Source organism: Sciurus carolinensis, chromosome 1 (genome assembly GCF_902686445.1).
Source record: "Sciurus carolinensis chromosome 1, mSciCar1.2, whole genome shotgun sequence".
NCBI classification, from domain to species: domain Eukaryota; kingdom Metazoa; phylum Chordata; class Mammalia; order Rodentia; family Sciuridae; genus Sciurus; species Sciurus carolinensis.
In genome coordinates, this window is record NC_062213.1 from 167,752,541 (window position 1) to 167,775,879 (window position 23,339).

At 33.4% G+C, this 23,339-nt stretch overlaps 1 protein-coding gene across 9 annotated transcripts in view; it reads left to right on the top strand.

The window, feature by feature from the left end:
- Tut4 (terminal uridylyl transferase 4) overlaps positions 1-23,339 on the top strand; it is a 117,729-nt gene that overhangs the window by 41,096 nt on the left and 53,294 nt on the right. For all 9 annotated transcript variants that reach the window (XM_047521407.1, XM_047521429.1, XM_047521460.1 and 6 more), the window contains exons 5-11: positions 6,306-6,483; positions 8,008-8,096; positions 9,361-9,412; positions 12,359-12,428; positions 14,815-14,941; positions 20,723-20,842; positions 21,014-21,226. In XM_047521407.1, coding sequence (XP_047377363.1) covers positions 6,306-6,483; positions 8,008-8,096; positions 9,361-9,412; positions 12,359-12,428; positions 14,815-14,941; positions 20,723-20,842; positions 21,014-21,226 — 849 coding nt within the window. The remainder of the gene's footprint in view (positions 1-6,305; positions 6,484-8,007; positions 8,097-9,360; positions 9,413-12,358; positions 12,429-14,814; positions 14,942-20,722; positions 20,843-21,013; positions 21,227-23,339) is intronic.

Sequence of the window (23,339 nt, forward strand, 5' to 3'; positions counted from 1 at the left end):
AGGAATAAATGTCTAGAGAGTAACAGAGGTGGCACCTGAGAAATTGAAAGAATCTAATAAGATGGGAGCAAAGAACTACTGGGAAAATAGTATGACATGAAACTGGAGAAGAGCAGACCATGCAAACCTTTATAAACTTTTGACTTTGGCAATTTGTAATTTTTTAGTTATTTTTATTATAATATCTCATAGATACAGGTATGAGTAGAGTGATTTTTAAAATATATTAGATATTATTAGTTATTTAATTTTTCTTTCTAAAGTTATAACACTAATACTGTATAACCTCTTATTTCTAAGTCTCAGTTCAGGAATCTTCTCTGAGAAGTATTCTCTTACCTGACCCTCCTAGCAAGTCTGAGTTAGGTACTCCTTCCCTCTGTTCTCACAGCTCTTACATACCTTGACCAGAAAACCTAATATGCTATATTCTGATTGTCTGCCTTATCTTCCATTATAGACTGACATACCTAATAGTAAAATTGGGCAGTTTTAGTTTCTTGTTTATTTTTGTATCCGAATTGCTTATGATAGTGTTGAGCACACGGTAGCTGCTCATTACATTTTTCTTAAAAAAAAAAAAAAAGAAGAAGAAAAAGAAGAATGAGCCAGATGGGTGCAAGGTTGCATACCTATAATCCAGCTGCTCAGGAGACTAAGGCAGGAGAATCACAAATTTGAGTCTAACATGGGCAACTAGGAGACCCTGTCTCAAAATAAAAAGGATAGGGTTGTAGCTTAGGGATGTAGCTCAGTGGTAGAGTGCTTCTGAGTTCAGTCCCCAGTAGTGCTAAATAAATAAACAATAGGGCAGTGTTTGTTTACTGGTACTAGAGATTGAACCCAAGAATGCATTACTACTGAGCTACATCTCCAGACCCTTTTTTATTTTACTTTGACACAGGGTCTCACTAAATTGCTTAGGGTCTCACTTAGTTACTAAGGCTGGCATTGAATTTGTAATCCTGCCTCAGCCTCCTGAGACACTGGGATTACAGGTGTGTGCCACCGTGGGTAGCTGGGCAATGTTTAAAATACAGGGAAGGAATTGAGTAGTGCATAAATAAAGAGGGATAGAAGTTAGAGTTGATGTGATGGTATTAATCATGATTTAAAGGGAACATTTTATGATGTTAGAAAGGAAGTGTATTAAAGCTTGACTGACTGTTTGACATTTAAGCTACTCCTAGAAAGACGATTAGTTTCATCAGATGGGTACAAGGAAGGGAGCCTAGGGATCAAATGAGTAAGGGCATTGAGACCCAATACCACATATAGTATTTGAAGATTGGTAATAGTGTGACTGTCTGCCATAAATGTTGTGGGCTAGTGAAGGGGGAATGGTTAGAAGAGGGCCTAGAAAGGCTGAGACCAAATTACTTTATATTTCATGTTAAGAAGATGGTGTATTTTCTTATTGGTGCCATTGAAGCCTTAACCTTTTTTTTTTTTTTTTTTTTGGTAAAATATATATAATATAAAATTTACCATTTTAACCATTTTTAAGAGTACAGTACAGTGACATTAAGTACATTAGCATTGTTTGCAATCATCTTCACTATGTACCTCCAGAACTTTTTCATCATCCTATACTGAAACTCTATCCTCATTAAACAATAACTCTGTTCCCCTCTCACAGCCCCTGGTAGCACTGTTTCACTTTGTGTCCCTATTTATTTGTCTGTTGTAGGTGGATACATAAGTGAAATTTTGTCCTTATTTCACTTAGCAGTAATGTCTTCAAGTCAAGCACATTGTAGCATGTATCTGAATTTCCTTCCTCTTTTAAGTTGAATAATATTCCACAGTATCTTTAACACTACATTTTCTGTGTACATTTTATCCACAGTGGACATTTGGACTGTTTCTACCTTTTGGCTATTGTGAATAATGGTTTCATTTCCTTTTTGTATGTATTCAAACTTGGAATTGCTGAATCAAATGGTAAATATGTGTTTTTTGAACAACTGCCATACTGTTTTTCATATTATAGAAATGATGCGTATTTTGCATTCCTGCCAGCAGTGCACAAGGGCTCCAATTTTCCCACATACACACCAGCTCTTGTTGTTTTCAGTTTTCTTGTGTTTTTAAAATTTTCATACTAGCTGTCCTGATAGGTATGCTTTTGATTTACATTTCATTAATGATTAATGATATTTAGCATCTTTTCATGTGTATATTGGCCATTTGCATATTTTCTTTGAAGAAATGTTTAATCAAGTCCTTTACCCCAGTTTTGAGTTGGGATGTTTTCTTAGTGTTGAATTTATTTAGTGTTCTTTGTGTTTTGGATATTAATCCCTTGTCAAATATATGATTTACCAGTACTTTCTCCTGTTCTGTGAGTTGACTTGTTACTCTGCTAATGATATATTTTGATGGTCAAGAGTTTAAAATTATCATGCATTCCAGTTTGTCTTTTTTTTCTTTTGTTGCCTGTGCCTTTAGTGTCATATCTAAGAAATCATCACTACACCCAGTGTCATGAGGATTTTTCCTTCTTTTCTAAGAGTTTTATAGTTTTGGGTCTTAACATTTTGGTCATGGATCTGTTCTGAGTTAATTTTTGAGTAGGTGTAGGGTATGATGGAAAGTCATTTTTTTGCATTTTGGTATTCAGTTTCCCAGGAACATTTGTTGAAAAGACTATCCTTTCCCCATTTTATGACCTTGGCACCTTGATCAAGAAATCATTTTTTTTTTTTTTTTTGGGTGCTGGGGATTGAACCTATGACCTTGTGCATGCAAGGTGAGCACTCTACCAGCTGAGCTATATCCCCAGCCCCAAGAAATCATTTGAGGAGCTGGGAATACGGTTCAGTGGTGCTATGCTTGCCAGCATGCATGATGCCCTGGGTCAATCCCTAGTACTGGAGGTGGGGAGAAAAGAAGAAAAGAAATCATTTGACCATATGTGTGAGGCTTTATTTCTGGGCCATTCTATTTCATTGGTCTGTGTGACTGTCTTTATGCCAGAATCATACTATACTGATTGCTGTAGCTCTTTAGTAAGTTTTGAAACTAGGAAATGTGAGTCTTCCAGCATTGCTTTTCAAGATTGTTTTTGCTATTTTGGGGGTCCCTTGAGATTTCATGTGAAATTTAGGGTTGATTTTGCTATTTCTGTTAAAAAAAAAAAAACTCATTGGAATTTTGATAGGGATTGCACTGATTCTGTAGATATCTTAGGGAAATATGGACACTTTGATAATGTTAAGTCTTCCAATGTATGAACATAGAATGTTTGCCTCTTTTAGTTTCTGTCAGCAATGTTTTATAGTTTTCTTTTTATGAGTCTTCCACTTCTTTGGTTGCAACATTTTTTATTTTTATTTATTTTTTTTTTTGAGGGTATTGTAAATGGAATTGTTTTCTTAATTTCCTTTCAGGTTGTTCATTGTGTATGTTTAGAAATGCAGCTGATTTTTGCATGTTGACTTGGTATCCTGCTGCTTTGCTGAATGCATTTTTTTCTTATCATGTGGGTATGTAAATTTTAGGGTTTCTACATATAAAGTTATATCATCTGCAAAGAAGGATATAGGCATCCTTGCCTTGCTCCTGCTTTAAATCTTTCACCATTGATATTAGCTATGAGTTTTTAATATATGGCTTTTGCTATGTTGAGGTCTTTAAGTTTTAGTTTGTTGAGTGTTTTTGCCACAAAAGGGTATTGAATTTTGTGAGATACATTTTCTGTATCAGTTGAGATCATCATGTGAGTTTTTATCCACTTCATTCTGTCAATAAGGCATAATTACATTGATCATTTTTGTATGTTGAACCATCCTTGCATTTCAAGACTAAATCTCACTTGGTCATGGTATACAATTCTTTTTTTTTTTTTTTTTGGTGGAAGGCATTGGGGATTGAACTCAGGGTCACTTAACCACTGAGTTATATCCCCAACTCTATATTGTATTTTATTTAGAGACAGGGTATGAGTTGCTTAGAGCCTCGCTTTTGCTGAGGCTGGCTTTGAACTCTCGATTATCCTGCCTCGGTGCTCAGCTTATTTTTTTTTATTTTTTTATTTATTTTTAAATAAAAAAGTCTTACTAAGTCGTTTAGTACCTCACTCAGTTGCTGAGGCTATCCTCAAACTTGAGATCCTCCTGCCTTCACTTCCCGAGTTGCTCTTACTGGTATGCACCATCATGCCCAGCTTGTATAGTTCTTTTAATATGCTGGTAAATTTGATTTAGAAGTATTTTGTTGAAGGTTGAATGAAGTTTTTAAACAGGAGAATAAAGTGTAGCAATATGGAGAATGAGATGAAAACCCGAAGATTGAAAATGGGAGATTACATAGAAGACTTTTGCCTCTAGGACAAATTTTCCTAGCCTAAAGTAATTCTTCCTGGAATTCATCAGGAATTCGCCATCAAGCACAGCCCCAAATAGGATGAGAGACTTCCTTACCTCAGATGCCATTTTTACTGTACGGAGAGCTCTTTCCCCAGAAACGTAAACGTCTCACTCTTTCACTTCATTCAGGACTCTGTTTAAGTGTTATGTGTTCAGAATGGCCTTCTTTTGTCTGCACTGTTCTAAAACAATGCCTCCTTCCCATCATTCTGTAGCCTTGTACCCAGTTCTATTTTTTTCTTATACCACTACCTGACATGATATCTGTTTGTCTATTATATTTTCCTCTTAGCTAGAATGTAAGTTACATAGGGACAGGGATTTTATTGGTAATATTTGTGACAGAGGATAGTATAAGGATATCAGAAGGATATAAAGATGATCAATGATATCAGGTGAGAATATTTGATGGAATATTTTAAAGGAAGTAGCATAGGTGTATTCATAGCATTGATAAAAAAATATGTTCCTTGATTGTCTTTTATGTTTTCATTTTCCTGAAAATCTGGCAATATAACTCAGAACATTTCGTGGTAATTCCATATATATATATATATATATATATATATATATAGACATAATTTTGTAGCATGTGTATAATGTCTTCTTTTTTTCATTAAGTATGTTGCTATTAATCCTTTGAGTGAATCCTAAAAAATAGTCCTGAAAACTTAGATACTTATCCAAGCCTTAGATTATAATTAAGAGTTGCAGAAATGGTCTCAGAAACTTAAAAAATGAGGTTGACTAATTAATTCACCACATTTGATAATTCTGTCCCTGAAGTAAGCTTTACTTGTGTTAAAACTGAACATGGTAACAATGAGTGAAATTAGGAATGGACCACGGTCTTTGTTTAACTATATTTGGGGAAGGAGGGAGGCAGTTAGTTTTGGTTATATATCTGATGGGAGCTCTATGTCTTGACTAAAAACTGTTAACAGAAAGTTCCTGTGTTATAACAGCAAATAAAAGAAATGAAATGATCTGTTATGTTAAAAAATGGAGGTAGTAGAATGTGAGATTGTGGGTGATTTTTCTTTTTTTGTATTTTCCTGTTTTATGAAATTTTGCAATTAGCATTTTTTAATCACCTGAAAAATAATTGGTAAAAGTCATTGTGCATATGTAATATAGTCCTTCTTAGCTCCTTCGTTTAGTTTGACTTTCAGAGTTTTAGGAGAATAGAGGTCCTTTTTTGACCATTTTGCTAACATTGGATAAAATGACAGAATAATCAATTGTAAATAGTAGGCAGTGTATCAAATATGATAGTGGAGTTTTCCTAGGACTGTTTGACCTAAGACAATCTGTGTTGATCAGATATGATTGAAGACCTGCTATACCTTAAGAAAGTCTATCTTTTTGCCTACAACAAAATCATCAGCTGTTTAACTTATGTTGACTTTGACTTGGAATTTCAGAATTTATGCAAATAGTACAGTAGAAAAAATTTTAAAAAATCAAGCTGCATGTGGTGGCACATGCCTGTAATCTCAGTGCCTCTGGAGGCTGAGGCAGGAGGATCTCAAGTTCAAAGCCAGCCTCAGCAAAAGTGAGGTACTAAGCAACTCAGTGAGACCCTGCCTCTAAATAAAATACAAAATAGGGCTGGGAATGTGGCTCAGTGGTTGAGTGTCCCTGAGTTCAATCTCTGATACTCCCCCCACCAAAAATAAATAAATAAATAAATAAATAAATAAATAAATAAATAAATAAATAAATAAATAAATAAAATCTTCCTATAGCACCTCTCATTCCTTGTATCCTGCCTCACAAAAACAGAAGTATCTGTCCCTCTTGTTCACTTCCGTATTGTAGGTGCCTTATATATGATGCATAGAAGGTGAATATTTTACTTATTACTTCTTCCTCCTAAATATAAGGACATTAAAATAAAAACTTTTTTGTTGTCGTGAAATATTACACTACTAGGAAAAACAGGAAGAAAGTGAACTTCGTTCTCTACCACCTCCTTCCCCTGCCCACTTGGCTGCTTTAAGTATTGCAGTTGTTGAATTAGCAAAAGAACAAGGAATAACAGATGATGACCTCAGAGTACGTCAGGAAATTGTGGAGGAAATGTCAAAGGTTATAACAACATTTTTACCAGGTACAAACTTTTTATATTTAATTTTTAAGATCAAAAAACAATGTGCTTCCTCTTGAACTAAGGTAAATTTATGATTTTCCTTCTTAAAAGTACATGAATTTGTTTTATGAATAACTTTTTGTGAGAAAGATATTTCAAAAAAGAATTGAGAATTTAACGGCATAGTTTTGTAATGAGAAAAATGATTTTAAAAATGCCAAATATTGATAATTTCTTAGTGATTACCTGTTTTATATTATTTTCCCAGTATTATTGTTTTATGAATGAACTTTCTAAAAAATTGTGTTATTTCCAGTATAAATATTGTTATAAGTCACTGAATAAAATTCCTATTGACTGATGGTAGGAAAAAATTAATTTAAGGAAGGACCTTAGAGAATGGTTTTTTTTTGGTGCAAGAGGGTATCAGGTCAGTTTTATTTTGGACATTTATCTGTGGACTGTTTCCTTAGCCAATGCCATTGGTTGTTTTTTTTTTTTTTTTTTTTTTTTTTTTTTACATTAATTTTTGGTTTAAATGTATATTGTAAGTAAAGACTCATTTCTTACCATCAAAAGGTCTTTTGGACAGTTGATAAATTAAATAGATCCATTGTGAGATTCATAAGAAATAATAGAAAATTAAAATTAAAAAATAGAAAAAGATTATTTCCTTCTGTTTTTTGTCATAAATAATACATTGAATCCTAATTGAAATTATGTATAAAATAATTCAGTATTATTATGGGAATAGACATGAATTTTTATGATTTTAATGACTTGAATGACTTTCTGACATTTTGTAAGTTTGAGAAGTAGACTTTTATATATACAACTGAGTATAAACTTTTTAAGAAATAAAACCACCTATCTAATCAGTACCAACCACACACATTATTTCATCTTGTGCTCTGGTGAGATCCTTTAAAAATGTACCTTGTTACATTACAGTTTTCTTTCTTTCTTTCTTTATTTTTTGATAGTCTGAGAAAGATGTATGTGGGTAGTGTACGCAGTGGTGTTTTTATTTATTTTGTTCTGTCAACTCTTGAGAGCTACAAAGTGTTTTGTTTTAGATTCATAACATCAATTGACTTGGTTTCACTTTGTATTTTTAAAAAACATTTGCACTGAATGCCTATGATCCTTTCCCTAAAGTGCCATCTCTTATATTTATAAAAGTATCTAAAAATAAATAAATGCAGTTCGTGACAGTATAACTGTAGCTAGTTTAGTACATTTGTTACTGTTGTATATTGAATGCTAAATATATTCTCAGCCATTCCTAAATAAACTTTAACTGAAATTTCATTTGAACACTGAACTTTTATGAGTAAATTCTCTGTCCCCACTCTATACCTGTATCCCAAAATTAGGAAATATTTTTATTATTTTATAGATATTAGAAAGGGTGCCATTCTTATATAAACTTTGTATTAGAAATGAAAGACACAGAATTGAAGTATATGCATTTTTCCTTCTGTTTTTTAGAACTCCCATATTTGTACATAGTTTCATGATTTCATTTTTTTCCCTTTATTACAGAATGTTCACTTAGGTTGTATGGCTCATCTCTGACTAGGTTTGCTCTAAAAAGTAGTGATGTTAATATAGATATAAAATTTCCTCCCAAGGTAAGTACTCAAAAAGAACCTTTCCTGTTAATCTTAACAGTACTATGTAATTTTAACGGATAATTTTTTTAGAGAAGGGGTAAAGGAGTATAAAACTCTGGCTTGTAGTGTGTTTCTATGATTAAACAGTGCTTTTGGAAATTATTGTTAAGTTTCAGACATTAGAGGAGGTAAAAAAATATGTATGGGATGGGGGGAAAAAAGGAAGCAGCAGAGGAAGACAATACAAGGGCAAGGGCTTTTATTTGAATATCATAAATAGTTATTACTTCTGAAGCACTGTAGAAAGTGAAGAATTTTGAAACCAGACATCTGGGTTCAAATATTGACTGCAAAGAGCATGTTACTACTTGACTTTGGGTCTGAGTTTCCTCATTTCAAAAACAGGGATAATAGGTTTTATATTAAATTATTTATATATAATGACTTAAACACTACTGTTGGAAATTTCTTCTTCCCTCTCCCTTCCCCTCGCATATATTCATTCATATAGATATATACTCTGGTACACGATGGATACTTTGGATTAGTAGCTGTAATCATTAGTGACAACGTCAATATTGGTTAGCATTGCTAATAACATTGCTTATTTATTGACATAAAACATTTAGAATAATCAAAATTATATGTTTGAAAATTTTAAATGTTTTTGCTCAAGGAAGTTTGATTTCAGTGAAAACTTGATTTAAAAATTTTTAACCTGATGTATTTACAACTAATTTGTGATTATTAAAGACTTTTAAATAGTAACAAAGTATCCTTTAAACATTTGATAAACTTGTTATAGTAAATGGTACTTTATTCTAAGCGTTTTGGCCATGCTTCCAGTTGTCTTTGTACTATTAAGTTTTTACCTTAACAAATATTCATTAAAGTAAAGTTGTTTCTTTTTCACTTGTTTTTGCTGTAGAATTTTAGAACCTTTTCTTGGTGTGAGAACCCATTAATTTTAGGATCGTTTCTAGAATATTAGTGCTACATTTATTATATTCTATTTCTTTAAAAAAGATTTATTGACATAAGTGAGATGTAGGGATAGCTTAGTGGTAGGGTCTAGCATGTGCTAGGCCCTGGATTTGATCCCCAGCACCCTACCTCCAAAGTTTGTTGAACATAAAAGTAAAAACAGTATTTTGTTTTCATATTTTAAAATACAGAGCATCATTTTATTTAAATGTTATTCTTTAATGAAGTTGAGTTCTCTCTAATGTTCTGTTACTTGTACTGTGAAATTAATGTATTGATTTAAGTTTAAATTTTTTAGATGAATCATCCAGATCTTTTGATACAAGTGCTTGGAATTTTAAAAAATAATGGTGAGTTTCTTTTTCTTCTTTTTAAATTTGTCTTTTTAAAGGTATATGCAATGTGTTGGTTATATATAGGTAACCAAAATAAAACTAAAACTGCCAGCATGTTTGAGTCACTATTATATATGGATTGATGAATATGTCTTTTTATATATTTGTTTAATTGGTGTACCAGAAAATATAATTTACCAATTTCTATGTCAGAGGTACCACATTAAAATTGATAATAGAAAAAGCTGCTGCATTTTAGGTAATTAAAAAAAAAAAAATACTAGCTTTGAATATTGTAGGTTTCCCTTATCTGCAGTTTTATTTTCCATGGTTTTGCCTTCTTTGATTTTGGTTACCTTGCAGTCAACCGTGATCTGCATATTAAGTGGAACATTCTAAAAATAACAATTCATAAGTTTTAAATCTAGTGCTATTCTCAGTAACTACATCCACCCATTAGTTACTTAGTGGCCGTCTTGGTTATTAGATTATCACCTGTTGGAGTAACTTGCACCCAAGAGAGACTGCATTCACATAACTTTTATTATAGTGTATTGCGATAATTGTTCTATTTTGTGATTAGTTATTGTTGCTAATCTATTATTGTGACTGATTTATAAATTACACTGTCAGAGGTATGTGTGGGAAAAAAAGCATAGTATTTATAAGGTTTAGTACTATGTGTGGTTTCAGATATTCACTGGGGGTTTTAGAAAGTACTCCCTGCAGATAGATAAGGGAGGGACTACTATGTTATGGGCATTTCATGTGTAAAGACAAGAAAACCTGTAATAATTAGGAGGTTATTGATGAAGGAAGGTTAAGGAGAGTCTTGGAATAAAAATGTGTGCATGCATTGGATATATATGTTTTTCCCACTGAAAACAATTATATTAATTTGATAATTTGTTACATCAACTGAATCATACCAATTTTATATGTGCCTTTTCCATCTAGATTGCTTTTGTTGAGGTCATTTGATATAGGTAAAAACACTTCTAAGTAAAATTTAAAAACAAACTCGTGTCTCAAACCAAGCCCAAATTATATATTATAGTCTAGTAGATTATTTTCTTGGTTTTTACTTACTGCTTTTGTTTTGTTTGTTTTTGTTTTCTGACTTTGGTGCTGGAACTCAGATCCTTTGCATTCTAGGTAAACACTACCACTGAGAAACACCTATAGCGCCTGTTTTTCTTATTATTAAGTAAATGCTTAAGAGCTCAGGATCCAGGTCCAGACTTGCCAGGCTCAAAGTTTAATTGTGCCACTTCTTCGTTGTTTGCCTTTTGGCAATTTATTTCAGTGTTAATACTTCAGTTTTCTCAGCACTAAAATGGCAGTATCTTTTTTGGTGAAGTTGTTGAGAACATGAAATGGATTAAACCATAGCTTAGAAAAGTGCCTGGTGTACAATAACCTATTTTTAACCTTTTGCTGTAGCAGCTGCTGTTATATTAAATTTTATGAATCAAAAGTACCTGGAATAAACACCTAAAAATATTTTTAAAAAAGTACTTGGCAGAATTATTTTTTTATTTTTATTTTTTTCTGATACTGGGGATTGACTTCAGGAGCACTTAACCACTGAGCCACATCCCCAGCCCTGTTTTGTATGTCATTTAGAGAAAGGGCCTTGCTGAGTTGCTTAGGGCCTCCTTAAGTTGCTAAAACTAGTTTTGAAATTGTAGCCCACCGACCTCAGCCTCCTGAGCCACTGGGATTACAGGTGTGTGCCACTGTACCTGGTGGAAATTAATTTTTAAAGAGTTTGGTATAGTTTATCCTGTAAAGGTATTTTAATGTATTTTTCTTTGTTACTAAATATTTGTTTTTAATTACACAAAAACTTAAAAAGATATTGAAGATAAAAGATAGCTTTATCTCTGGAGAGTGCTAACCTATTATAAATAATAAATGTTTAAAGTATATTTTTTCTACTAAAATACATGAGTAGATCATCTTAAGTTCCACAACTTTTTTTTTTTTGGCGGTGCTGGGGATTGAACCCAGGGCCTTGAACTTGCAAGGCAAGTACTCTACCAACTGAGCTATATCTCCAGCCCAAGTAGATCATCTTAAGTCATATAATTCAAGTTTATAAAACCCAGTCTTGATTTTAAAATCTATTCAATTATGTCTTCCTTTATATTCTCATTATATCCTCTAGAGATCTTAGGACTTGTTTCTGTATTTATGTTTCAAACCTCTTATTGACCTCTTTGTTTCTTACTCATTGTCACATGCATAGTGAAATTTCTGATATACAGTTCTTAAGCACGTTTTTTAAATTAATTATTCCAACAAGTACTACTGAAAGTCTTTCTTCGAATTTGAAATGAAATAACGGTAATCCATCTATCTTTACTTGAGTTAGACATTTATGGTACGGGGCCTACCATGGAGGTATAGAAAAAGACTTACGTAAGGAGGTGGAAAGGTGCTTCATTGTGTTAGTCCAGTGTTAGGAGCTTTGATTAGGCAGACCATTCATATATTAACAGGAAACGAGGCCAGCAGAGTTAGCTTGTACTTACACAGGTTAATTAACATGAACTAAGCTGTTAAAGCACCATGGGTCTTCATTTTGTGACTCCTGTGGAAATAGCCCTCAGAAGTAAGTAGTGTCCTTTCTTTGCTATATCTCTGAAGTTTTAACAACTTTATATACTTACTTGGAAATATTCAAACTTTTAGGGATGTTAAGACCTTTCCTCTTAAGGTGATTGTAATTTTCGGACAGTATTTGGGACTATACCTGTGGTTTGTGATATACAGCAAATGACACCAAGAGAGGTAAGAGATTCTGTTGGGTTGATGCTCATAATGAGAAGAGTGAATTATCCCACAGAAGCAATAAGAGTGATTTTTAGAAGGAAACTTTTACTTAATGTTTACTATAGAATAAATAGTTTAGAGATGTTGACATTCGCTTACTTTTTTTTTTTTCTCTCTTATTAGTATTATATGTAGATGTGGAATCTGATTTTCACGCTAAAGTTCCTGTTGTGGTGTGCAAAGATCAGAAAAGGTTGGTAACAATGAAGGGAAAATAAAATATTAAGAAAACCAAAAACCAACAACCAGATTTATAGTGAACATCTCCAAGAGAAGATTTTTGTTTTATATTTCTCCAGGGATTAATATGATTACACTGTTTCTATTAATTAAAAATAACAATGCATGTGAGCAGGAAGTAGAATTACCAGACACTGGAAAATAAAACACTCTAGGCAAAACTTTTATTTTTTTTCTCAAGATTTATTAGCTCACCTAACAATATTAAGCACTTATTTGTATGTAGGTACTGCATTATTCTAGGGATACAGCCTCTTGTTAAGAGAGAGCCTCTTGTTAAGAATCTTACTGTGGGACTGGGCTTGTGCCTCAGTGATGGAGTGCTTGCCTCACATGTGAGGCACTGTGAGGCACCTGGTTCGATCCTCAGGACCACATATAAATAAATGAATAAAATAAGGGTCCATCAACAACTAAAAAAAAAAAAAAGAATCTTACTGTGTATTAGAATCTAGTTTTAGTTCACTGAAATGAATGAGTCATTGAAGACTTTCTCATCAGATGGGATTCTATAGGACTGAGAGGGCAAAGTGCCTTTGAAAAAGGAAGCTGAAATAATGCTATTGGAGGTGAATGTGGATGACATGAAAATAATACAGAAATAGTATTTTTTAATTGATTATTAACTTATTTTTCTTACATTTTAAGATTGTTATATTTCCTTTTTCAATCTAGAATTGTCTCCTGGAGATCTAGTTTACCTTATTTTTTTTTTCTTTTCTTTTTCCTTTCCTTTTCCTTTTCCTTTTTCTTCTTTCCTTCTTTCCTCTTTCCCTCCCTCCCTCCTTCCTTCCTTCCTAACCCAGGGGTGCTGTATCATTGAGCTGTATCCCCAGCCCTATTTTTTTATTTTGATACAGGGTCTCACTTAATTGTTGAGGGTCGTACTAAATTGCCGAGGCTGACCTCAAACTTGAAATCCTCCTATCTCAGCCTCCTGAGTTATTGGGATTACAGTTGTGCACCACTGCACCTGGCTCACCTTCCTTATTTCTTAAATTAGAACATTGAAGCTGGGAGGGGTTAAGCATTTGTCCAGAATCATATCACTTAGGGGAAAACCAGAAATGAAGTAGAGGCAATCTGCTTTCTAGTGTTTTCTTTCACATGTATTAAATTGCTTCTGCATGGCAATTTCAGATTCATTTTTATCTGTGTCCCCAAAATATCTCCAGTACACTTGTTTCATCCAATTTAAGGTGACTCCTGTTTTCACTTACATATAACTTGTGGGCTAATAAATTAGTAAATCTGTCTAATATTTTTTTGGCATGGGGGATTGAATCCAGGATATTTTGCATGCTAAGTAAGCACTCTACCAATGAGCTATGTCACTACCCCTTTTTAAAATTTATTTTGAAAACAGGGTCTTGCTAAGTTGCCCAGGCTGACCTCAACTTTATAATCCTCCTGCTCCCACCTTCTCAGTATTTGGAACTACAGGCATGTGACAGCATGCACAGTGATCTTGATGACTGATCTTTAATCTGAAAGTAACATACCAGTAAAGTAATGAAAGTTTGGATAGGAAAAGATAGAGTCAAGAAGTGTAGCTAGTCAGTTCAGTATTTTATCTTTTGTTTCTATCATGTTCAAAGCAAAAAGAATGAACTAGGAAAGTATGTTGTGCTACTTTGTTACTTTGCCATTGAAGAGACAATGTCCTTTCTGTTTTATCAATCAAATTTTGGTGATTTTTTATTTTTTGGGGGAGTACAGGATTGAACCTAGGGGCACTTAAACACTGAACCACTGAGCCTTTTTTATTTATTATTTTTCTAAATTTTGAGACAGGTCTTGCTAAGTTGCTTAGGGCCTCACTAAGTTGCTGAGACTGGCTTTGAATTTGTAATTCTCCTGCCTCATCCTCCTGAACTTCTGGGATTATAGGCATGCACCACCATACCTGGTAAATTTTGGTGATTCTTTCTTTTTTAGTTGTTGATGGACCTTTGTTTTATTTATTTGTGTGTGGTGCTGAGAATTGAACCCAGTGCCTGACACGTGCTAGCCAAGCACGCTACCACTGAGCAACAACCCCGCCCAGTTTGGTGATTCTTAATGTTCCTTTTGGAATTTATTTTTCATGAACTTAAATACTAAGTGAGGTTTTGTTTCTAAAGGGCACAAGAAGATTAAAAACATCCTACTCTAATTTATATAGAACTTAGTAATGATATATATAGTTTTCAGTTACCTTTAATTTTATGATAACATTTGTTTTTACTATAACTTTTAGAAATTAAAATATGGTAGCTAAGAAGTATAACCACAGGATTTGAAGTATTCTGCTTTTTAGGATATTAATACAGTAAAATTTGTTTCTTTCTCATTCACAGTGGTTTACTTTGTAGAGTGAGTGCAGGAAACGATATGGCATGTCTCACTACTGATTTACTTGCTGCTCTTGGCAAAATGGAACCTGTCTTTATTCCCTTGGTGTTAGCCTTTCGATACTGGGCTAAGGTAAGTGGAATGGAAAGAAAAGAACCTAATCTTCAAAATAAGACAGGCTTTTCCTTATACTGAAGTGAAACCTAAATCATAATGTGGGACAAAATAGTTATCTGTGCCAGACAAAAGTGGTGTGACTAACTCCAATTTATGGGAGAATAAAGTTTTTGTAGACATAAATTTAATTTATAAATAAGACAATAAAGATTAACAACAATAATAGTAAAAGAGAATAGTTATAACGATATAATGTAATAAAAGTTATTTAAAACTTATGAGTTTAAAAAATTTTTTATTTGTGCTACTGGGACTTGGATCCAGGGGCACCTGTGAGGCAAGTGCTCTACCACTGGTATCCCCTGTTCTTTTCAAAAATTTTTATTTGAAATGGGGTAAGTTGCCCAGGCTGGTCTCACATTTGTGATCCTCTTACCTTAGCCTCCCAAGTAATTGGAATTATGAATGTGTGTCACTGAGCCTGACAAAACCAATGCATTTTTTTATATAATATTTTTTGATCACCATTGGACTCTGGGTAACTAAAACTGTGGAAAGTGAAACTGTGGATTGGGGGATACAGCATATACTTATTGGTGTATGTAGAATTTTTAATGGCATACTTTATTCTTATCTTAATATATGAGACTCAAGTTTTCATGCATATTATAAGTTAAAATTATAAGGTTTTAAGATATGGTATATCAGTTAAGATTCTACTATTGATATATTAGTTTTCCAATCTTTGTCTCAGGGCATTCTCTTTTCCCTAAATCATTAATCATGTGGTGCAATTTCTGATTGGGCAATAGCTGAGGATTAGTTATCCAAGGTTCCTAAATTAGAATTAATTTGTATTTCTAAATGCTTTAGTTACCTTATGTTCATTTCTTTGGTGTGGGGGTAGGAAGGGAGCAGTAATTGCCAGTATCAGTCCAGATGTCCAGACAGAGATTTGTGATCACTTATTAGAATAATGATGAGTAAATTCTAGTGAGGCCCTAAGCAATTTATTAAGCCTTGCTCTCAAAAATAAAAAATAAAAAGGGCTGGGAATATGGCTCAGTGATGAAGCACCCTTGTGTTAAGTCCCTGGTACTTAAATAAGTAAATAAATAAATATTCTTTGCATTCCAGTAATAGTACATTATAGTCAAGTTTCCTGACTCTGAGGGTATTTTTTGTGATTAATATAAGAATTGATTTTTTTAGAATACTTGACATCTAGAAAACTCAACACTGAAAAAATGACCCAGTCAGTATATGGGCAAAGGAACTAAACAGACACTTCTTAAAAGAAGAAATGCAAATGGTTAACAAAAACATGAAAAATGTTCAACATCTCTAGCAATTAGAGAAATGCAAATTAAATCAACACTGAGATTTCATCTTCTTCCAGTCAGAATGGCAATTATCAAGAATACAAATAACAGTAAATGTTGGTAAGGATATGGGGAAAAAGGTATACTCATACATTGTTGGTGGAACTGCAAATTGATGCAACCACTCTGGAAAGCAGTGTGGAGATTCCTCAAAAAACTAGGAATGGAACCACCATATGACCCAGCTATCCCTCTCCTCAGTATATATCCAAAAGAGTTAAAAGCAGCATACTACAGTGATGCAGCCACATCACAATTTGCAATAGCTGAGCTATGGAACCAACCTAGATGCCCTTCAAGAGGAAGAATGGATAAAGAAAATGTGGTATATATAGACAAGTGGAGTATTACTCAGCCATAAAAAAGAATGACTTTATTGTATTTACTGGTAAATGGATGGAACTGGAGACTCATGCTAAATGAAATAAGCCAGTCCCAAAAAGTCAAAGGTCAAATGTTTTCTTTAATATACAAAAGCTAATCCAAAATAAGGGGGGTAGGGAATAGAAGAAAGATCAGTGAAGAAGACAAAGGAGAATGAAGGGAAGGGAGGAGGAATGGGATGGGAAAGACAGTGGAATGAAGTTGACCTAACATGCCTATGTACATAATATGAATGTACTACAGTGAATCTCACCTTCATGTACATCCACTAGACACTAATTAAAAAAAGGAAAAACTATAAGTCAATAGCAGAAAGATCATGAGATTACATTTGATTATAATCTGGCTCTCTTTTTAAAGTACTTACATTCTTTGTGTTTCAGTAATAGGAAACAATCCATTATAATCAAGTTACCGGACTCTGAGCTATGATTAATGTAAAAACTGCATTTTTTTTTAGCAGTATTTGGTATCTAAAAGAAAAAGAGACTCTTGAATTTTAAGGGCTTTCTATTAAGCTTCCTTAATCTTGTTGTTCTGTGGGATGTCTGATGTGTTAAAAAAAAAAAAATCCATTGACAGTTTTTATAGTTGCAAAGGAATTTTTGGTTAAAATAAAGACTATTTACAAAACAAACATTCTAAACAGAGAATTGCTTTGACATGGTTCACTATGATTTTGTATACTGTTCTGGAAATTTTAGAAAATGCAGTGAAAGAGGAAAATGTCAGTATTTGAAAAATTATAAAAATTATAAAATTATCCTTTTGCTCATAATATAATTGTATATCTAGAAAACCCTAGTAAATAACTACTAGGATTAGCTATGCATGGTGGTGAATGCCTGTACTCCCAACCAGTCAGGAGACAAGGCAGGAGGATTGCAAATTCAAAGCCAGCCTCAGCAACTTATTAAGACCCTGGCTCAACAAAACAAACAAATAAACAAAGGGCTGGGAGTGTGGCTCAGTAGCTAAGTGCCCCTGGGTTCAATCCCTGGTGTACCAAAAAACAAAAAACAAACAACTAGGATTATTAAGTGAATTTGGTACGATTATTAAATCCAAGATAAGTACACAAAAATAAATAGGTTTTCTCTGCTATAAAACATGATAGAATGAAAACAAGGAAAAGTAGTACCTTGATGACAGTAACAGAAGTTTTAAAATACTAAGAAATAAATTTAATAAGAAAGTTACAGGAAGAAATGTTATTGAATGGTAAAAAAATTTATCCTGAAGAAATCTGTCCATTCAGCAAACATTTGTTAGAGGCCTGTGTGCCCTAAGACATTGTTTCAGTGGGTGGGAACACTATCTAACAAAGCATACAAAGCCTTGCTGTTATGGATCTTACATACTTTTGCAAGAATCAGATAGTACACAAATGCATAAGTAATGTAATATCTGGTAGAGTTTACTGCTCTAAAAATGAGATGATATAATAAGAGAGTGATATTATTCTGGATGGTTATGGAAAATTTCTTTGAGAAATTGATAATTAAGTTCAAACCAGCCACATTAAAATCTGATGGAATAGCCTTCACAGGATAGCTAATGCAGAACCTTTAAGATGGGAATGATCTTTCAGGTGCAAAAAGGAAGACAGAAGTGGTGAGGTGAAGTGAATGTGGGTGAAAGTTGTAGGAGGTAAGGTCAGACAATTTCTGAGGTGAAAAATTTTGGGTATATTAATGGCAGTAAGAAAACAGAAAGGGTTTAAAAGCAACATACAACTTATGATTTATGTTTGTAAAGATCACTCTAGGGTCAAAGAATAGAAATAGTCCAGTGGACAGTCTGTTTTGATATATTGACCAGAGATGATGATAATTTGTGCTAGGTTAGAGTGGATATGCAGGAAATTAGAGAGAGGTGGTCTAAATTTTGGAAATAGGACTTGCAAATGTATTGGATGTGAAAGTTGAAGGAATATGAGTAATTGACAACTCCTAAGTTTTTGGAAAATTTAGATACCAAGTTTTTAATAGGGTGATGGTATGCCTTAAATGTAAAATAAAAGTGCTTTAATTAATTTTTATATGTACAGTGTTTCCAATTAGAATTATTAGTGGGGTAAAGAACATAATAAAAATGAAGAATAAATATCTGAGAGTAGCCAAAATGATTCAAAAAGAGGAATGATAAAGGGGGAACCTAATATATCACTATAAATCTGCTTGAGTAAATACCATTGGCATAGTAATAGATAATAAACTGGTGGAACAGAGTAGAATGCCCTGAAGTAGATCTATGTATATAAGATTTTGGTAATGAAAGAAGAGATTTTATTTCAGTGTTGAAATTATAATGATATAATAAAGGGTTGCAAGTCACAACTTTATCTTTCTGGAAGAAAATAATGTTCGATCCTTAGCATACAAAATGGAAAAATAAATTCCACTTAAATGAAGTTTTTAAAATTTAGAAGAAAATTTAGGAGTGTGTGTATGTAAACTATGGGTTTGGGAGAACTTTTTGCCATGATAGGATAACTAGAAGTTATACACTAAATAATACTAAAAGAAAAACAGTAGATTGAGGAAAAATAGCATATTTTAAGTGATCAGCAATTAAGGGTTTTTGTCTACAAGTAAACATACATAATGTATGAAAATAGAAGAACAGACAAAAGATTTAATAGGTAATTCAGAAAACTTTAAATCCAAATGATTAATAAACATGAAAATTGCATAATTTTTCTCTTAAGGTTAAGGACATGCAAATTGAAGTAACTGCTAAATATTGCATCTCATCTGTCCCATCCACAATTTTTAAGTTGATAATTGTGTTGGAAGGAGTGTGTTCACTCATGTTAATGAAAACAACAGAAATACTTTTTTTAAAAAATATCTTTTTAGATGTTGATGGACCTTTATTTTATTCATTTATTTATATGTGGTGCTGAGAGTCGAACCCAGTGCCTCACACATATGCTAGGCATGTGCTCTACCACTGAGCCACAACCCCAGACCCCAGAAATTCTTATAGTGATATTGGAGAGTAACCCTTTGGTAATTAAAATACATCACATATTTTAAAATTCAGCAAACATATTCCTGGGAACATAACTAATTGAAATATGCACCAGCATTTGAAACTACGTGTAAAGATAAATATTGTGGCACTATTTGAAGTGGCACAAATTCAAAAGTGTATGAATGTCCTTGAGTGGAGGAACTGTTGAGTAGTTATCTAGATCATAAACTGTAGTTTAACCATTTAAAAGAATGTGTTAGATTTATGCTGACTTAGATGAACTTTCTTGATGCATTCTTAAGAAGAGTAAAATAGTGGATGCTGATCCATAGTGGGGGTGGATAAGGAAGAATGAAAGAACTTTGGATTGTACAGAGGGGAGTCAGGGAGGAGTAGGGTGAGTGGGGAAGGGCAGGATGGTAGATTGTGAGATAGACATTATTACCCTATATACATGTATGAAAAGAATTTTTTAAAAAAAATCACTGTCAGAAAGAAAAGTTAATGTAATAAATGAATAAAAGTTTAAAAAAATGAATAATTTTATTTTTGACTTTGGGGTTCTGCAAAAAAGAAAAAAAAGTAATATACAGGGAGATGACTGTAATTGCTATTTTAGTAAAACCAACAAAAACCCACAAAATTCTCCCTATATTTATGTAAACATAGGTATGCATATGTATTTGCATATGGTAACTTGAGTATAGAAAAAGACATGAAAGAGTACATAGAAGTTAATGCCAAAACAGAAGTAGAGGGGAGGAAAAAAAAAAAAAATCTTTAAAAGGTGTCCATAACAAAAGCACCATATATAATATGATTCTGTTTAACTGAAATATGTACATACATTTATATATGTGGAGAAATAAGTGAAAAGAAGATAGTCACTAACACATTACTGACTTATTTCATGGTGATGAGATTTCAGATTATTAGATTTTTCATTGTTGTTTGAACTTCTTAGTGATCAAGGTAGAAAAAACAAGCTACTTTTTTATTATGTAAGTTGAAGAACACAAAATGCTAGTTTATTTCCTCTTTGATTTTGCAGTTGTGCTATATTGACTCCCAAACTGATGGTGGAATTCCTTCTTACTGTTTTGCTTTAATGGTGATGTTTTTTCTACAACAAAGAAAACCCCCTCTTCTTCCTTGCTTACTTGGAAGTTGGGTAAGCTTCAGTGTGTGACATTTATGTGCATGTATATGGATAGTTTGCTCTTGCAGAGTGCTCTACTCAAACATTTTAAGCTGGAATTCTGGTTTGTCTGTTTGTCCATCTTTTTTATTTTTTATTTTTAATAATTTTTCCACTACCAATTTGGAATGCCTTTTTATATAGATTGAAGGCTTTGACCCAAAAAGAATGGATGACTTTCAGCTGAAGGGCATAGTAGAAGAGAAGTTTGTGAAGTGGGAATATAATTCAAGTAGTGCAACTGAGAAAAACTCAATTGCTGAGGAAAACAAAGCTAAGGCAGACCAACCAAAAGATGATACCAAGAAGACAGAAACAGACAACCAAAGTAATGCCATGAAGGAAAAACATGGCAAAGTAAGCTGTTTTTGTTTTTTGTTTTTGGCTTTTCTATCTGTAGAATTTGTGATAACTTCAATTGAAGCTATTTGAATAGTAGATTGACTGACCTTGAGCAAGCCTCTTGGCCTCATTTTCCTCATCTATAAAGTGAGGGGTTGATCTGGTTTAGTTTTTTAGTACTGAGATTCTCTAATGAATTTATACCTCATTTTGGAAGACTTGAATTGTTTGAATCATGTTGTTATCAAGGTTATTCTTTATATCTTTTTTTTCATTTAAACAAAGAAAATTTCCTTTAGTAGTTTGACTCTGACCAAAACTTCAGTATATGGGAATTTTGCTGCCAGATTGGGTGGAGAAATAAGCCCCTTTGCTTTATGAGGGGATGGCTTGCTTATTTAATGATTCAACTTTCATTTATTAAGGACCTACTATGTGCCAGGCATTATCTTGAGTGCTAGAAAATTGAAGGTAAACATTCAAGAACTTCTGTCTTCCAGAAGTCTGTATCTACAATCACTGGATTTTAGGCTCCTCAGCAGAGCATTATTATAGAAGTTTGAACATTTCTGGAAATCATTGTTCTAACTGTACTGAATTATTTATGGTTCCCTGGATATACTTCTTAATTCCATTCATCTCTCCTACTTTCCTAGACCATTCTATTCTATTCTCAAACCACCAGTATTCTCAGCCCCTTATGTCACTGAGAAAACTGAAGGAATCAGAAGAGAACTTCTACACACTCACCGTTATCACCTTATCATCTATACTCACATATTCTGCCTAGGTGCCTGCTTTCATAATGGAACTTCCAGTGTTTTAATCTAGTGTATTCAATCCCATATCTTTTTTATTCCAGAATATTACTCCAGCAATGTTCCCTTTCCCTCCTAAACTACCAGTTTTTCATTTTCTGTTAAATCAAACATGCTTTTAATTCTACCATTTTAAAGAAAATCTTGACATCACTCCCCTCCCAGCTATTCTTTTGCTCCTCTTTGCCATAAAACTTCTTGAAAGAATTATCTGTATCCACTATTTCCAATTTTTCAGTCTGCCAAAACTCACGTCATTAATGTCAGTCATCTTCACATTACTAATCCGATGGTCATTTCTCAATTTTTATCTTCTTTGCACTTATTAGCAACATTTGCTGGTTGATTACTTCCTTTTTCTTAGAAAAGTTTCCTCATTTGGCTTTCCAGGCATTACACCTGTAGCTAGTTATTTCTTTTCAGTCTCCTTTCTTGGTTCCTCCTTTTTTCTTCTTGAATTTTTTAATGTTGAAGTATTACAGGGCTTGGGCCATATTCCTTTTTATTTTTCCCTGTGTGTCTACATTTCTGGTATAATCATATCCAATCCTTGGATTTTAAATATCATCTGTACAATGATGACTCCTAAGTTTAAATCTCTAGCTGGACCTCTTTCTCAAACTCCATAATTGTACATCCAACTGCCCATTTAGTGTGTCTGCTTTGGTGTCTTAAACTTAATGTGTGTAAATGAACTCCTGTCCTTTTCCTTAAATTTGTTCCATATGCAGATTTCCCAGCTCAGTTGCTAGTACTCCATCCTTTGAGTTGAAACCTTTGAGTGCTGGACACAGTGGCACATGCCTATAACCCCAGTGACTGAGGAGGCAAAGACAGGAGGATCACAAGTTAAAGGCCAGCCTCAGCAACTTAGCAGGGACTTAGTGAGGCCCTCTCTCAAAATAAAAAATAAAATGGGCTGGGGACCTAGCTCAGTGGTAAAAGTTTCCCTGCATTCAAACCATAGTATCAAAACCAAACAAGAAAACCTTGAAGTCACTCCTCTCTTCCTTTCATACCCCATATCAAGTCTGTTAGGAAATTCTGGCATCTCTACTTCAAAATATATCTGGAATTCGATCACCTGTCACTACTTCCACTGTTACCTTCCTGTTGTAGCCATCATCATTTCTGGCTTGGATTACTTCTGTAGTCTCTTCTAGCAGTTTTCCCTGCAGTCTACCCTTTTCCTTTACTTTAAACACAAAAATCTGAATGGTGGTTCTGAAAAATCAAGTCAGGTCATACCCCTCCTACTTTTTATACTAAAAATGCTTTAGTTGCTCCTCATTTCATTTGTAACAAAAGGC